The 19246-nt window shown below is 37.7% G+C and overlaps 1 protein-coding gene across 2 annotated transcripts in view; it reads right to left on the bottom strand.

The window, feature by feature from the left end:
• LOC128990606 (chloride intracellular channel exc-4-like) overlaps positions 1–18952 on the bottom strand; it is a 68022-nt gene extending 49070 nt beyond the window's left edge. For both annotated transcript variants that reach the window (XM_054413074.1, XM_054413075.1), the window contains exon 1: positions 18757–18952. In XM_054413074.1, the coding sequence (XP_054269049.1) occupies positions 18757–18828 (72 nt within the window). In that variant the 5' untranslated portion in view covers positions 18829–18952. The remainder of the gene's footprint in view (positions 1–18756) is intronic.
• Positions 18953–19246: the final 294 nt, after the last annotated feature.

The following is a 19246-nucleotide window of genomic DNA, read 5'->3' as shown; positions in this document are numbered from 1 at the left end:
TAACAAAGAGCTCGGCAAGTATAAAGAAAATACAATAAGTTGTTATTTGGACATCTCCACCACTAGGGCGATCTTTGGCTCTAGGGTGATCTTTGACGTAACTATATAAGTTTTCAACTATATAACTAACAAAGTTTTTCCCCGTTCACTCAAAATTTTCTTCATGATTAAAAACTAAACACTTTAATTCAAATAAATAAATAGAACGCTAACAAAACGAAACTCAACAACTAAAAACACATTGAAACAAAATAACAACTACAACTCCTCACGTTGACAACTAACGAACAACTGAAATTATTTCAGGAGGGGGATCAAATACGACAATATAAAAATATGTGACCAATAATAAGTGGGGAAAACAAAGTTGAAAATATGAATTCCAAATAACGAAAGCTGTGATGTTTGTTTACATTCGCAATACCAATGGTGCGTAAGGGTGTGTGGTTTGTTTACATCCCAAATTCCAATAGGTAGATTAACCAGAAGGCGCCCCCTCGCCTACCTGGACTAGTGCTGGCGCAGTACGGGTGTTTGCTAGAGAGGGATTATTTAGTCCTGGCGCAGTAAGGGTCTACCCAGTAGAAAAACCTACTCGGTGTTATTGAAATAATGAAATTTATTTTATTTTTGCTCAAACTATCCATAACTAAGGTGCTTTGATCAACCATCCTGTACCAATGAACCACGTATCAACCAATAGCAATTGCTAGTATCTACCTCACTAAGTGTTTGTACCAATACCACGAACTGTTTAACACATGGGCTAGCACCAATGCGCATATACGTAGGTTAGGCAAACTGAGATCAGCTGTTAATGACGTCATAGTCAAACAGCCGACGACGTGTGAACACACCTGTCATACTGCAGGCCTTACGTGTAGGTGATGTGTACGTCTATCATCTACAAAATGTGTGTTTTACTAAGATATGCTACCAGGAGTTTATATTCTCAGGACGTGGATGTAGATAGGCTAATTCTAGAATAAAATGTAACTTCTAAAATTTAATCGCAGACAATGAATAATGTTCTGAAAAATACGGACACATCTGGAAAATTTTACAGGAAACGAGTTCGGGGGATCCGGAAAATATTGGATCTTGAAGACCCTCTTCATGGAAATTTGTGAAATGTAAATGCTCAAAAACGAGTATGGAATGCACAAGAATGTGCACACAAATTCTACTGTAGTCAAAAATATGTTCCATCGAGATCATACTGCCCGGAAAACAGCCTATTACTTCTCTATCGTCCACAAAGTCATAAAAGTTTCGGGTAACTTCGGAACAGAAAACATAAGGAAATTTTTTCGGCTCGTTAACCTCAACATTTGTTTGTGGCACATTATAAAATTATGAAAACGCTGCCAATCATACGATATTTAAAGTTATGTTTGTGAACAACAGAAATGTAGACCTAAACATAGAAGCTGACTTGTATAATCTCAAATAATGTGGTCTAATTTTGTAACGGGTAGAAGGTTATTTCCACAGAATGATGAAAATTGTTGTTCATCACACGGGGCGAAAGTGTCTTTTTGGTATTTAATCGTATTGCCAACCATGATTGCGTACCAAAAAGAGCTACTTTCGCTCCTAGTGATGAAACCTTCGTAGGTTTATAGAGAAAATGGCCTGATTTTTGTTATTTGTTTCGGGAGGAACTATGCCCTTCTGCACCTCTTTAATGGCACCCATGATACAAATGATATGTGCACATTAATAAGTCTTAGCCTAAAAAAAATCAAAAGACAACTTAAATAGTAGCACATTCTATTTGCACATACGTCGGGCTCACCAAGTTTTCTTTGAATAAAAAAACTACATATGGGACACGCCGAATGTTGTAGGACTGCAGCCCAGTGATTTTACAGCACAAAATAAAAATTCACAAATCATTTACAAAGCGTGGGCGTGAATGATGTTAAAGACATTTACTTATTCATCTACCAACAACAAGGTATACTAACACAGATTCAACAAGTACAAAATGCCAAAATCAATCAAGACAATTCCCTAGGTTTGGAGGGAAATCTTATCTCTATTGTCTACTACTGCCTATTCTAATAATACTACCAAAAAGATAGTTCGCAAGAAAATAAAATAAAGAATTGAGCTGCACAAAATAAGTGCAAGTGTTGGTCGTAGTCTCAAACATTAGCTATCAACAGATGGTTCTAGCCAGCACTCGTCTAGCCTACTTCTACTTAAGACTTACGTAATACTACATTAGGTCCGTATCAACACAACACAAACGTTCCCGCCAATTTAGACGGCTTCCCTGCAAGTGCAAGTCGATGCCAAACTTTTCATTCAAACATTTCCAGTGCCACCTTTGCTGAATGAAAATACTGGATCTACTACAGAGCTGTTCATTTTTCGAGGCAAGCCAGTCCTAATTTCACATTTTTAGTGGTTTTTTAAATACTACTACAGCTTTTTGAGTGACAAATATAATGTTTGAAAGCTTTTTACAATGGTTTTACACTAGGCATAGACTTTTATTTAGCCTTTTCCTCCCACCCGTGGAACCAGACACCGATTTACCACCCCTGAAAAACATATTGGCACCCATTCCTTGTGTAAGGCAAAACGGTACTGTATAAAAATACTTTCATTTTGAAAGACGTAATTCTTTAAAAGAAAGAACCTTTCGATAACTTTCGACTTTTCCAAATTTGTTTAAGGGATGTCGTGCATGAAATACAGTATATTTACTGCTATAACTATCTAGGGAAGTTATAGATTCCTAGTTTGGTGATATGCCTTACATGGGATCTCTAAAGTGACTCGTAAATCATAAAGTAATTGGCGGTAAAGTAGACTTAACTAAGCGAAGGAGCCTTCGCCATACGTTACCTTAAACCATAAACCTATCAACTTGAGCTTGACATAAAAAATATACATTCTTCTTAGTTGTTCGAAACTCAATGTTCGGGTGGACAAATCTAGATTGCCAACTTAATAGAATCTTTGATTTGAAAAAAAAAACTTCCTAATTCAAAGACCATACTTCTAAAATTTACTACAGGAATCAACTAAAGGTGTACCATGTGATTCAAACCAAACCCCCAAAAAACAGTCGCTCAACGAACAGCGGGGAAGTAAAAGAGAAGGTCCAGCAGAAAGTGAATGCTGCGGAGAAATCCAAAGTCACACAACCGGTTCTCTACCAGATTAATCTCCAGATTTCGTGCAGATCTATTAAAAGAAAGCCGCAACCGCAAGTTCTCTACGATCTATACCGACTCGCAGGAGTGGTCTGACATCTGTCCCTAGCGAACAGCTGTTACGCATCCATGTGTCGCACACAATGTGCGAGGTAATAAATAAACTAAAATGACAGTGACGATGAGACTAGAATAATGTATACTAGTGGAACCCCGTCGAAATCGACGGTTAATCTTGAGGTTTTATGTAAATTCTGCTAACTGCGTTGGATAGAGTGAAGTCATTAAAATCTTAGTTATATGAAGGGAGGATAAGCAATAATAAGTAGGCCTATGACGATTGTGTTCCCTAAAAAACGTGATTGATGAATTCGTTTAACACAATATTTCCTACCTTTCTTTTTATCGGCTTTAGGTTGCCCAAAAGGTTTTTTAGGAGTCTTATAATTGTTTGTTCATGAGTTTGTTTCATACCAAAGCCACTTTCACTATATGGGAGAATGAGTTCATATAATTAGTCTATCATGTTACGGAAAGAGTCAATATTTATTACTAACCACTAATTCCATCTGCTTTAGGAAAATCATTCAGATTGTATCCGGATTTATCTTAAAAGATGTAAATCTTCATCTTTTTTTTATAAAAATATCTGATTCTCCAGAAAGCAGTAACATTCTTACTTCGATCTCAGCAATTTTAAATCTTTCTCTTGCCACATCGACCCATGTATGTAATCATCCTTTTCTTATTTGATAATTCATTAACTTATGGGGTAGTTTTGCCTTGGCCATATAGATCACATAAAGCTGTGCATGTATTTCGTGGATTGGAATGAACCATAATTGTAGGAAATTTTATCACAAATCTTGAACATTTGCGGAACCAAATCCATAACCTAGTCCAGCATTGGTAAAAAATTGTGCAAATGCGATGAGATGTGATGACACTGTTGTGTTTCCGAATGTTTTGTATGTAGTGAGGTTTAGATGCGTTGTTCAACCTAGCTACATGTGTACATCAAAGTAAAAACTGTGTACACATTTTTTTAAATACCTGAATTGACATTAGTTCACCTACTTTACCAAAACCATAGACTCCGTAGTTAGTCTATTCCAAAACTTGAACACAGCTCTCATCCTCAACGTCTATCTATGACACAATTTTCAACCCGATTATCAAAAACTGTTATACCAATAAATGAATCTCAGGTGTTCTTTCTTGAATTTAAAAATAAATGAAAGTAGGAAAAAAGGCGAGTGCCAACCTTACAATATGTATAAGCTAACCCGATAAGGAATAGTTAGTTATAATATGTTCCTTTGAAATTGATAAGTCACACTTATTTCATAATTTAAAATTTTCTAAGAGCAATAAAACATAGATTTTTGAACAAATCATTTCAAACGTATCATTAATTCGTCATTTTGTTGAAACTATAAAAAACTTGCCATGCAGTGGAGAATCCATTTTAAAATCATAAATAATAATGTAAACATTTAATTTTGACAGTTTCAGTAAACCTTTGAACAATTTTAATATTAACAGCTGGTTCATAAAAAATAGTGTAAAAAATTATACATATGGTCGAAATGTAAAGAAAATTGCAGAGTGAACTTTAAAGGCCTCTGGGGAAGAGCCCCAAGGAAATTTACATTGTTTCTCTTTTGAGGGCTCACCTACAGACCAATACCTTTCTTTAGACACCCCTACCAAGTTTCTACGCCCAGCCGGTCTCTCAAATTAGCTGTGACAAAAACCTCGTTTTTCTCCATAAGAATAACATGGGATGGGAATTTAAAGGCCACTGGGGCAGAGCCCCGAGGGAATTATCCATGTTTCTCTTTTGATGGCTCATCTACAGACCAGGACCTTTCTTTAGACACCTCTACCGAGTTTCTACGCCAAGCCGTTCTCTCAAAATAGCTGTCACAAAGAAAAACAGTTTCAAATTAATATATAGATTCATACATATACAAATGTCGTGCCTGTCTTAGCATCACGTAAATACCACCAAATTAGCTGAATTTTACAAGAATCTTTGACTCATCAAACTATTATATGAGATTCCAAAAAACATTACAACCCGAAACTAGAATACAATGGAAAAATATTTTAGTGATTGCGGAATAAATAGACTGTAAAAGGAAAGAAATTAGCTGTCAGTAAAGTTATAATTCGGGTAAATTGTGAATTATTTCGGCTTACATAGTTAGTAAGAATATTTAAACATCTTTAGTAACTTGCATTCTTCACATAACTACCTTTACTGACTCCAGTAAAAATGAAAACTGCTATGTTAGCTGTTCTTATAAATATACATAAAGCGTAATAATCATAAGGACAAACAATCTGGGATAGATTGAAATAACAATAAAAATAATCAAAGTCTAATTATTATTCCTCATGGGTTTGACCAGATCTTTTTCAAGCTAATTGTTGCCAGTTACTAGGTAACGGTCAGTGGTCCCTTAGTTCTACAACTACTTAAGTTCGTCAGAAGCACGAATGAGAGAAAGAATCATCTTAGAAACGTTCGAATACAAAAACCTTGATTAATTTGGATTTTTATATTATTTGGCCAGCATTAGTGATGGAAATGGTGAGAAAATATAAAAAGATCCCATGACAATTCTAGCAACCCACAGTTCTTTTGAAATATAAACCACATAATTAATTTATCCTCATAACCAAACATCTTAACAGAGCCTATTTACATTATTTAAAGAAAACTGGAAAATTCTAAACGTCGAAAGTGTGTGTCACTCCGGTAGGACTTATCAATTGCAAACACTAATAGAAACGACACCACAAAACAACCGTCCAATGAATACCTAATTAACACAACCCATTGAATTACAACCAATGACGAAGCCAACCGCCAAAGAAACTTGTCATCATCAGCAACTCAGTGGTTAATTGACAAGATAATTGATGTGGCTCTTCTCGTTAGCGCGTGTCTTGTGAACATGGACACGAACACGAGCTCGACTATCTCCATGTAGAGCCGTTATCGGCTCTCTTAAAATAGTAGTCACCAACTTCCAGTTTTATAGAAACTAACCCATGGATTTGATCGATCAAATATGAAGAACATTAAGTGAAATTTAATGGAAAGGTGCACAGGTTACAACTCCCTGAAGGATCAAACAAATTTAGCCAACTATATTTGATATCGTGTTGACTGACAAAATCACATTAAAGAGGCCATTCTGTATAACCTTCCTACGAAATTCACGTAGTATGCCATTCGGGCTCAGGAATGCAGAAGTAGATGAGGTAGGCTAAAGAAAGGCAAGTCCTGGTACAGCGCTAGTGGACTACTACTGAAACGGCATGAAAGAAAAAGGAAAAGTTTGGCTTGGGGTCAGAATCTCAATAGGTACAAGTCGAGTCATCCACCTAGTCTCAGAGGATGGCCTCTTAACATGATCAGTTAGACTGGGAGCTAATCCAACATATTACTGAAATGGTAAAATGTAATTGTCACCTGACGAAACAACAGCATAGCTTTAGTTTACAGAGACGAATCAAAGCATGTGTGGACAATCTGAGGATACTGCGACCCCTCTGCATGATGCTGCAGTACATCAGGTACCTTTGACGAGTAAGGTACCTATTGTAAGTTTGACGAGCTATGAAGCGGGCAATCACCAACACAACTAGTCAAGTCAAAAGTCCACAATGTGGGTGACGTGTCTAGTACCAAAGCCGAATCAGCCCCAACAAAAAAGTTAGATACAAGCTGTGAATTGATATTTGAGCAAACAAATCACGATATTTTGAGTTAAGTAGTGGAATCTGGTAATAGGCCTATTAAGTTTGCCCAAATACACTAACTCAGAAAAGTGATCAAACCAAGCATTTCAATGTCAACAAAGACCGATATGTCTATAAATGTTTGTTGGATATGGCTCCCTATGTTTTTTTCAACATGTGTAACCGCGGATTAGCACACGCAATGACGGAAGTTCCCACGTGTACAAGACTTGTTCTCGTTGGTGATTCCAGCCAAGTAGGCCGTTACCTCAGAGTTACTCAGCTGTCAGTCACAGCACCAAGTGAGGCTGGACCAGTCTAGTGCTGGAACGAGGAAAGCGACAACACAACTGCGAGTTGACATTTTGATCCCGCAGAGAGAGCAGTGAAAGTAGCGTGTGTGACTGTGACCCACACTGGCAATGTCACCCTGTTTACATATCCTGTCAACTCTACGCTCATCAGTGTCCGCTGTCACAACCACTTGGTGACTTTCTCAATGGAATGTTACCCTAATGGAAAGGGTTAGGTTGAGTGGTTTTCGCATGACATCAACACGGACCAGCCTTGTGAAGTTCAAGGTGAACCGGTCTATTTTTACGAGAAGCAGCGAAGACGCTCGCGGCGGTACAGTCATGCTTGTAATTATTGCCAACGTCTTCGGTCCATCGTTCCACCGCTTCTACCTTTCCCCGCGGCAGAATTGGGCAAGGAACGGGCGGAGAGCGGAACGTCACTGGTGCACTGGTTAGGGAAAGAAAAATAACACAACGCAAGAAAAATAAAGCGGACTTCAGTGCAAATACTTTAGATCTTTTGAAATATAGTTTCAACATTTTATTGGACTAGTCAAATTGGGTGTGGACACAGGGTGTCTAGTTTATTTCCATTATCAAATTCAAGACTAATTCCAGACTTTTCAAGACTAATTCCAGATTTTTCAAGACTAGTTTTTTCAACAATAAGTGGGTGTTGATACCAAAATGATTCTCGATTCTTGATACCGATACCAATTTTTATAGCTTAACCAAATTCTCTAAATAATACTACACCAACCCCTGTCTTTGTCATAAAGTAGTACCTATTATAATAATGTGGTGTTTTAAAGTAAAGAAATAATGCAGCAATAAAAAATTCTAACTAGCAAATTTGGTTTTTTTGATCATGAAATCTTCTGCATACCGTACGTTTAGACATCATCGTCGTCTCCCGCGGTCTCAGAAACGTCATCGTCATCGTCTGCGTCGCGGCAAAATCATGAACATTTCCCGCGGCTGTTTCGACATCACCGCCATCTCCCGCGGTTACGGAAACGTCATCGTCATCTCCCGCAGTCACGGAAACTTCACCGTCGTCGTCCGCGATCGCGACAAAATCATGAACATTTCCCGCGGCCGAGCAGATATCATCGTCGTCTCCCGCGGTCACGGAAACGTCATTGTCATCTCCCGCGGTCACGGAAACGTTATCGTCATCTCCCGCGGTCACGGAAACATCATCGTCAACTCCCGCGATCGCGACAAAATCATGAGCATTTCCCGCGGCCGAGCAGATATCATCGTCGTCTCCCGCGGTCCCGGAAACGACATAGCCATCGTCCGCGATCGCGGCAAAATCGTGAACATTTCCGTCGGCTGTTTAGACATCACCATCATCTCCCGCGGTCACGGAAACGTTATCGTCGTCGTCCGCGATCACGGCAAAATCATGAACATCTCCCGCGGCCGTGTAGACATCATCGTCTTCCCCCGCGGTCACGGAAACGTCATCGTCATCTCCCGCGGTCACGGAAACGTCATCGTCGTCGTCCGCGATCGCGACAAAATCATGAACATTTCCCGCGGCCGAGCAGATATCATCGTCGTCTCCCACGGTCACGGAAACGTCATCGTCGTTTCCCGTGGTCACGGAAACGACATCGTCGTCGTCTGCGATCGCGGAAAAATCATGAACATTTCCCGCGGCTGTTTAGACATCACCGTCATCTCCCGCGGTCACGGAAACGTCATCGTCGTCGTCCGCGATCGCGACAAAATCATGAACATTTCCCGCGGCCGAGCAGATATCATCGTCGTCTCCCGCGGTCACGGAAACGTCATCGTCGTCGTCCGCGATCGCGACAAAATAATGAACATTTCCCGCGGCCGAGCAGATATCATCGTCGTCTCCCGCGGTCACGGAAACGTCATCGTCGTCGTCCGCGATCGCGGCAAAATCATGAACATTTCCCGCGGCCGAGCAGATATCATCGTAGTCTCCCGCGGTCACGGAAACGTCATCGTCGTCGTCCGCGGTCACGGAAACATCATCGTCGTCGTCCGCGATCGCGGCAAAATCATGAACATTTCCCGCGGCTGTTTAGATATCACCGTCATCTCCCACGGTCACGGAAACATCATCGTCGTCTCCCGCGGTCACGGAAACATCATCGTCGTCGTCCGCGATCGCGACAAAATCATGAACATTTCCCGCGGCTGTTTAGATATCACCGTCATCTCCCGCGGTCACGGAAACGTTATCGTCGTCGTCCGCGATCACGGCAAAATCATGAACATTTCCCGCGGCCGTGTAGACATCAATGTCGTCTCCCGCGGTCACGGAAAAATCATCGTCATCTCCCGCGGTTTTGGAAACGTCATCGTCGTCGTCCACTATCGCGGCAAAATCGTGAACATTTCTCGAGGCCGTGTAGACATCATCATCATTGGCTTTCGCGGTTACGTAAACGCAAGACGACGATCGCGGCAAAATCATGAAAATTCCCGACTTTGAAATCAAATTTAAGACTAAATCCCGACTTTTCAAGACCATTTCGAAATTCAATACTAATTCCCGACTTTCCCGATTTTCCCGACTACTAGACACCCTGTGGACAGCAAACCTTTAGAGCGATAGGCTAAATCGCATTCAATTAATGTTCAGTATTGCTTGGAAACATTGACAATTTGCATACTAATCACGAATGGCAATTCCATTAAATTTTAAATTTAACGTAAAGGATTTTATGGATAATATTTAAATAATCAATGTATCGTAATTATCTGAAGGATTCAGACAGTGTTCCCTAAACTCCTTTTACACCAGGAATAATTCAAGGAAAGCAAAGACGGATGATGAAAATATAGACGTTAAAATTATGACTATGTTCATAGGGAACCAAAAAATATAAATAATCTTCTCTCAGAGTACATAGGTTGTGAGGGGAAAATTCGTTAAAACAGCTTTGGTCAGAAGCCAAATATGCCTACAAAACTTGGTTACATTCAACTTTATCAAGAAACTGTCCGGATAACGTTCGGCACTTTGGTAATACAACCGATTGGGTAACATCAGCGGTATGTTGACGTGACAAGAATCTACTACATTATTAATTTCCATTGTCAGCGACCGGAGACAATGTGTTGTAAACGGTGGGAGCGGATTGTGCGAATACTTTCTCCGGTCTGCTGAAAGTGATACTGAGGGAGCGGCGATTGGCGTGGGGGGGGGGCGTCGACGATCACAACGCCGCCGCGCCCATCTCCGTGCACCACGCATGCGCAACACATTTCAGCACTTTTCATCCTATCACCACCAATGAGTGTGATATTAATATTTAAAGTAAGAATTACATCATTAACTTTTGATATTGCAATTATACTTGCTCAGCACCCCCGCCACAGCAAACCTGTAGACTGAACGAATTTCCATTTTCCTGATTTTCTTTTCAATTAAATCCATTTCAACTACATTAGGCCTACGTTTAACGAGTACCTAGGTTTGCTGCTACAGGGAGGGTAATAACGTTTGTTGTTAGAAAATATTAATACCTTAGTATGAAATAATTAAATTTGCCATTAAGTTTGATCAAAATATATACATAAACAAGCAAACTACAACAGTTGTTCTCCATAATAACATGGGAATTAAAATGTAATTTTTTTTGACAAACCAAAACTCTTCAAGATTATGAATTATCTGTTTTAAGCTCTTCAAAATGGTATAGAGAGAAATTAGAAAATTTTATGTTTTCAAACAAGGGAAAACACAAGGGTCAAACAAGGGAAAAACACATTTTCACCCCATAAACCCCTGTTCCCATAATCCGATCATGCCAGTTAGCCAACTCGTTTGAATAAATTTAGGTTTACACATTTATACCATTTCATCAAAATCTGATCATTTTTTCTGATCAATTTGATACACACACATACATATATAAATTTTAACGGATGTTGTTTTTGGCCTCTAGAGTCAAGACCATAAAGGAAATCAGTCCTGGGTCTACGTGTATTATCATGAGACTTATGGTGTTAGCTTATTCCTTATGGGAAGTTCGCTAAAAACATATCGTAAAATTTGTTAAGACCAGTAAAAATCCTCTATGTGTAAATTCTGATCACCATAACTCTCCCTCCTAACACACTTTGATGAGCTATTTGATGTTCCTTGAAACACATCTTTGGGGATTACTTTGCAATGTAACTTACTTACCCATAAATACTCTATTTGACCAAATTCATTGAATGGATCTGTAAACCCATTTAGAAATTTGCAGACAATTCGTAATGCTTACTTGCAATGGTTACACACTAATGTTGTGGTCAGTTTCTACACCTTACTCTACCCAACAGGTATTCTTGTCGTTGTAACGTGAGAGGTAGTCACAAGGACCAGTCCGTGGTCACATTCGGGTGTTTTGTTTGTTGTTGCTATTGTCGGAGAGTCAAAGGAGTCAGCTGGAACGTCCATACACAATACATAGCTTGTAGTAACCCGAGGCACAATGATGAATGAACGCCACACACAGCAGCTCCAGTGTCTCCATTCTTTTGGCAAATATGATCCACACACTTATAATTCATTGTTTAAGTTTTCCTCAAGTATGACATCAAGTCATGGTTACTACTATCACAGGGAACTTTCCATCAAATTCTTATCCCTGAAAGTTAGTCATTTATGTACTGTAACTTTATCTCAATCCTCCACTTCGACAACCAAATTGGGTAATTTCACAGTTACTTCGTATCCATCATCACAATTCATTTTTTATCTTCTTTCCTTCAAAATAATATCTCTTTTTTAGAAACAGTTTCAAAAATAAAAAAAATAAATTCCATTTTCCAACCAATTTAGACCAAATTAATTATTTGTCTTTGTTATAGTGGTATTTGTTTATTCAATGAATTTATAATACGTGTAAGATATCTGAAAGGTAAAAATGTGTTTCAAATCTTATTTATGAATATTCGTTAAGTTCACTTATACAGTGGGTGCCCTAGAAATTGTTGGGCCCAAGGTGAAGTTCAATAGCGGGCCCCTTATAATAAATAAATACGACTGTGCAGGGCCCCAGGCACCGCCTTGTTCTCCTCTACTCTTATACGCAAGCTGGGAGTAAGGAAAGAACGTCAACTGATTTTACAAGGAGTCAATGTTTCACGCAATTTGGAACACATCTTGGGTGATGGCAGATAGAAAAGTTTAAATGAGTATATACATGATGATCTATTCTACAAATCAATTTCCAAAATGAAGCAAAAAGTTCTAAAAACATTCCACACAGCCAGGTGGTAGAGCCTGTCATGATTCCTTGGTTTCCTTATACGCTGAATTAGTAAACGTGAAAGTGGCGACCTTTGCCCCGCCGTTCTTCTCCTCCTTTCAATCAGCTGTTGCTCTACTCTTGCATACTCTGCTGAGGCTTCCTTTCTTGCCAGCCTGTGCACGTGAGGGCTGAGCTTTGCTGGGGAAAACCAGGGTAAAACTGTATCCTTCTAGTTGTTGCAGAAACTGTCAATATGATTCATTACACCCTATCCTGGATTTTAAGAAATACACATAGTTTGAAGATGTTTTTACCCTATCATTAGTTTTTAATGTAACAAACAAATTCAAACGATATTTATTTACGCAAAGCGACTTAAAAAATTAAAAATAGGAGTAGGTAAAACACTTGAGCCTAATGGTTGAGGCCTATTTAAAAAGGGAAACTAGTTGATGGCATATTTATTTACAGATAGTAATGATAAGCATGATTTTCTTATTCATCAAGATAATGTAAAATCACATCATCTGCACTGCCTAGTACACACTAATAGACTTTGATCACCAGCAACAAAATGGATCGATTTGAAAACTGAAATATTGAAGAAATCGCGGAATGATTATGTTTTGGGACATTGGTAAAAGTTTAAGAAAAATAAAGCCATGGAACACGAATATTTTAAAATGAGCATTAAGTTAGTACAATATATTTAAATGCACTAAGAATGATCTAGCCCATCTACAGAAAAAAGCTAGGTACTGATTTGTCCCACCCTGGGTCAAAATCTGATGCATTGTTTGCTGGTTGCACTGTAAAATTTAAGGGAAACTAGTACATGGTGACTCTATAAAAAAAAAATATATATATATATAAAGCTTCCCTAATTTTTTTTGACAAATGGAATCGATCAATTAGGTGTTGAAGTATTTCTTTAGTCCGTAGACCCTTTGCATATAATACTTAATTTCACAGGGATGCAACAGGTAAATGTAATTTAATGTAGGCTACCTTCATTTTAATGTCAACATTATTATGTGCATGTGTTAAGAAGAAAAAGTTGTTAATCGGTTCTTTAAAAAAATATAAAATTTTATTGTAGTTAGTAAGTAAATTATACATTTTGAAGATCTAACTAATGTTCTATTAATTATCTGAACCCTTATAAAAATAATAAAAACTACAGCCATAAGACTTTAATAAAAATAAAATAGTATCAGTAAATAAGGTGTTGCAGATACAGAACCTTTGCAAAGCCTCGAGGCTGTCAGATAAAGCAGACTTTTAAACATGTGGTAAGTAATGTAACTCAACATCAGGTTCTGATCTGGGGTCAAAACATTTCATGGTGAACAACTGGCAGAACCTGCTTGTCCTCAGATGTTGGGAGTGCTATAATCATTTCTCTGTTATCTGCAATAGCAGTTATTATATCGAGTGGCATCCATAAACTGTCCTGGGTCCAATCTATGGTGCTTAGTGAAGAAAACACAAGTACGGTCAGAGCCTAAAAAGTCATCAGAGTTCTCAATTTATATTTACTAAATTAGGAAAACTTTTGGCTCAACACAAGACAATGGTGAATGGAGGATAAGGCATAACCAGGAATTAACATAGTTCTAAAAAAGCGTGCAGTCTGGTAGAGATTTAAGAAGCAGGAGACATAGATCACAGACTATTCTATAGTCTGTGCTTAGATGGATTGGACACGTAGCCTACTAAGAAGAAAACAAGAATCAAACCTGAAAAACATCCTGAAGGGAGCATTTCAGGAACTCCAAATTTCACCACGCCAAATAGCATCTAGATTTAAAATAATCGTTTCACAAACTCCAATGGTATTAATTTAAAGAGCAAACAGTTTAATGTAACGGATCCACAATGTTGTTTCGTGGCATGTGGCTAACAACGCATGAACGCATGGAGTTTGTGAAATTTGGAGTTTGTGAAATGGTGAAATAATCTTATTTTTAATTTAAATACTCTATTGGACTTGGTGAAATTTGGAGTCCATGAACCTCACCCATCCTGAAGTGAACGGTGGCAGGAAGAAAACCCAGGGATAGACTAAGAACAAGGTGGTGGGATCAGGTCTAGCAAGACAAGAGAATTTTGGAAATTCAAGAAGATGCTGAGGACAGACACAGATGGAGGCGCTGTCGCTTTGTTGTGGAGACCAAGAAGGGTAAAATTATTTCACATAAGACCTACTTACTGTAATATCACACTGTTGTGGATAAGTTAATCAGCATTCAAGAAATTTATATAGATCCCTAAAATGCACTTTAAAGCAAAACTTAGGTGTTATGAGTTTATTATATGACAGTAAGTACTACACCAACACACTGTGTTGTGAACTATAGGCTACCTAAGGCGAAGAAGAGAGAAGGATGACAGGATTTGTTACTAAGGCAAGTTGGTTTTATGTCAGATCAATGATTGATGAGTCCAATGAGCAGCGATAGCTAGAATCAGTTTTAAACTATCAAAAAGCTAAGGATATCTCTAACACTGTGCTTCAAGATGGTCTTGACAAATTTTTTAATGTGATTCAAGTTGATTTTAAGTGAGCAATACCTAACCTTATTAGTTTTTCAAGTAAGTAGGCTACTCGGGTACTGAACGGTCAAGGACTTTTATTCTAATGTTGCTTATGATGTTAGTTCACTTCCAACTTAACCAAATCCATCCTATGCCAGAAATCTAGTTTTAATACTAATTATAAAGGGTTTAAATTTTTTCTATCCTATGAGATTAAAACTTTGTACACACTGCTGATTTAATTTTTAATGGGGGTTTCATTTTGAAGAACTAAATAAAATTGGACTTAATAACATGCATAAACAATTCAGTAAATATTTCCTCCACTATTATTTTACTGTCCAGGTCAAAAACAAATAAGGGTAATGACTTTTAGGAGGGTCAATGAATGAATGAATGAGACTTTAATCTAACTGTCTGATAAGGAGTCTGGTGATATCATGAGGCCAAAATGACCTTGACCAAGGCTGCTTGGTTTCCTTAATGACTTATCAACACATTTTATCACGAGGATGTCAATAGATACAATAATAATAATAATAAGATACAATAATACAATAATAGGATACAATAGAGTTTTTGGCAATAACTTTTAGCAAATTTCCCCTGTAGGGTAGAGCTGATTGTAGGTGGTGCAGGAAGACATAATTTTAGTCCCAGGACGAATTTACTTTTTTGTTTGATCAATTAAGAGACCAAAAACAAATATTCCTTCAGATTTATATCAGTCTGTAATTTACAATAATCAGATTTCAATTAAAATGGTATGAACATACCGCAATAAAATTTTCATTCAATGGATAAGAAACAGTAAAGTAATGGTCGTAGCTTGCTTGTCAATGGACATATTTTTGTCGACTCTGGCTAGTTAATTAATTGTAGGCCTATGCTATACTAAGCAACTAAAATTCACTATACAAAACACAGAAACGCAATTTAATTAATTAATTAATGAGGGCTTTGCCTTTTATATATTTAGATTTATTATCTTCCCTAATGCGGCAAACCTAGGCCTAGTTAGTAGTAGACTCCATTTTATCCGGACCTTTTTTACCCTGACATCAGTTTATTGGCACTCGGCGAAAGTAGCATACCTTTTTTAACCAAACAATTTTTATCAGCACATCGGTTTTACTGGACTGGATTGGCAGGAAGTGGTTGACAGTACCGAAAAAAAATTTCTGTGAGAAAGATTTTGAAGCCCAGTGATCTTGTGCAAAAAAAAAACAATGCTAGTTTTAGGCCTATTATTTTTACGCATGGGTAATCATCCACTAACTTAATGGCTTATATTGAATAGGCCTAGGCTACATTAGACGTTCATAATTTAAGTTAGCAAGTTTTAATGTACCGGTACGTCAGTCTAGCCGGAAAAACTATTATCCGGACTGCACTTTGTGCAATTCAATTAGAAGAGAAATCTGAGAAGTTTAAAGACTACAGCTAAAAATGGGGTGGGATGGAATTGGGATGAACAATGGAAATTAAATAGCATATCTAGGAATAGAACTGGATAAAAGTTACTGTGGTAGTAATGGCTCGATGTGAAGGAGTTTTAAAACTTAAGTTACTGTATGCTAGAAAAATCGAAATTTAATCAGGTGAATATTATGCTAGTAAGACCCACATAATCACGCGTTGGTACCATGGCGTGGGTGGAAGGAATTACTGTACAACGGACAACATGACGAACATCTAGAGAAGGATGAGAATGGCTCGTAACATCTTATCGGGGGTTACGAGAACTTTCTTTACATTGGCTCATTATATGTTAATGATACCGTAACCCAATATGATGATGGAAGGAACAAGATCAGAAACGTTTTTGGGCGTAGAATTTATTTTTCAAGCTTTCTGCACTCAATTCTGGTATATCCTAGAAGTTATTTCAGGCTGGAATAGATATGATAGACAGGATGTGTTCTTTTCCAACTAAGAAGAGCAGATGAGATGAGATGTAGGCCAATCATCATGTCTGAGTAACTTATGGCTATCATGGTAGCTTTGAGTCTACCTGAAATCTATGATGGTAGGGCCTACCTAATTTATGGAACTGTCTACCCAGTTGAGAACGAACACAGCATTAAAGTAAGACATCTGTGGGTTTCTGGCCGACAGAAAATTTAAGGTGCAGATTTACTTGGAGGAATAGGAGCCGTAATTCTTTCAGAGGGTAGTAGAAGACACCTACCTTAACTTAAGTTAAGAGAAACTTCGAATGAGGTTAACTAAAGAAATGAGAAGAGCAAGGTAGGCCTACCCTAGTGGCTGAACGTTCAGTAACTTAACTTAACATAACTTAATACTATAGATGTATGCCTGTGGAAATTCTTGGTAATCTTAACCAGAAAAGAATTGACACTTTTTTCAAATTTTTAGCCTGGGCTTAAGTTACATAAAATTCCCTGCATAATTAAGTGAAAGTCTAAACCAAAAGGATTTACACTGTAAATCAAATTAACTTAAAATCCATGAAAATTAAGTCAGGCTAAATTTTTAGTTAGGTAGCCTATTTTAGTCTTTTTAACTTATTAAGTAGGTAGGTCTGTTTGGCTGCACTTTACTTGACGTCCTACACTCATTCGAATGAAAATATCGATCGATATATCGATTAATCGATTGCTTCATTCGATATAGGCTATCGTTTGGTTAGTTAGGTAAGGTTAACCTAGGCTGCACTTTACTTGACGTCCTACACTCATTCGAATGAAAATATCGATCAGTATATCGATTAATCGATTGCTTCATTCGATATATCGTTTGGTTAGTTAGGTAAGGTTAACCTAACCTAACTAACCAAACGATATATCGAATGAAACAATCGAATGAAAATATTGAATCGAAAAAAACAATCGAATGAGTGTAGGACGTCAAGTAAAGTGCAGCCTTAACCTAACCTAACTAACCAAACGATAGGCTATATCGAATAAAAGAATCGAATGAAAATATCGAATCGAAAAAAACCAATCGAATGAGTGTAGGACGTCAAGTAAAGTGCAGCCGTCTGTTTAATAAACTGACCTTTAAGACACACTTTTGGACAGTTCTTTAAAAACTAGAGGTAGACTTTTGTAGGCCTATCTGTTGTCAAAAACAACCGAATGAAAATATGGATCGATATATCAATTATTTCATTCAATTATCGTTTGGTTAGTTAGGTTGACGAAACCTAACCAACCAAACAAGATATGGAATTAAATAATCGGTTTATCAATTAATTTTTCATTCGGTTGTTTATGACAACGGATAACTTACGGTAGGCTAGTTACTAAGTTTTGAAGAACGGTCTTATCTAGTGGGTTAAGCTAACTGGCTTAAACACCCAAAAAGTAATAAAACAAACTTGACTGACAAGTCTTGAGCAAGCAATATGACTCTAGGCTAAGTTTTACATGTGAGGTTAAATATTAGCAGCCTATATCGAAATAAGTAGGCCTAAATGGCATCACACATGGAACGTAGGCCTATCATTGAACGTCACTACCATAAAGCCTACAAGTGATAAACAACTACGATTCTCCATAGCCATTAAACCTAGGCTACATCATGTCTAATAAAAAGCTTACAAAAATTATTATTAACACCTTCTAACGATACGATTGTACATCTTTATAAGTAGACTAGGCTGCTAGTAAATGCAGCTATTGATACCATTATTGCTAGTAAAGGTAACTGACTAGGCCTATCACATGATAAGTGTTCATTGGCAAAACTTGGCTGTAACGCCTCCAGTTTACTTTTATTGCTTATTAAAATCCAACTCACCTTAATAATAAGTTCAATTTCGGGAACATCACCGTTTTCCTCGTTGCCGTTTTGATGGTGATCCTCAGACATTTTGAATTGCAATAAAATAAAAGCACTAAATACACAACGTCACCGACAGAATCCGTTTACAAGTTTATGTTTGACGTTAGCTATTCGGAAGCCGAAGCGCACAAAACACAGACAGAACGACAGAACTCACCAGTGTTGCCACCGCGTTGTTGCGATTTTACCCTAAATGCGGGCTAAAATTACCCTAAATTACCCTAAATTTACTTTGAGTTACCCTAAAAATTACCCTAAATGTTAATATTTGCGTTTAATGCTATAAAACATTGTTAAAATCATATAAATCTTACATAAGGTGGTTAATTATACTAAATGAAGTTCCAATATCAAACAATCTTCATAAAATTTTACTCGATTCTAAAAAACCACCCGAAAGAAGAACAAAATGTTGATATTGATCAGCTCTATCGTATAACGAAAA

Source organism: Macrosteles quadrilineatus, unplaced genomic scaffold, assembly GCF_028750875.1.
Source record: "Macrosteles quadrilineatus isolate MER2022 unplaced genomic scaffold, UCM_ALF_1.0 Scaffold_3__2_contigs__length_128488019, whole genome shotgun sequence".
Lineage (NCBI taxonomy): Eukaryota > Metazoa > Arthropoda > Insecta > Hemiptera > Cicadellidae > Macrosteles > Macrosteles quadrilineatus.
Note: the sequence above shows the minus strand (reverse complement) of the source record. Positions and strands in the feature narration are given on the sequence as shown.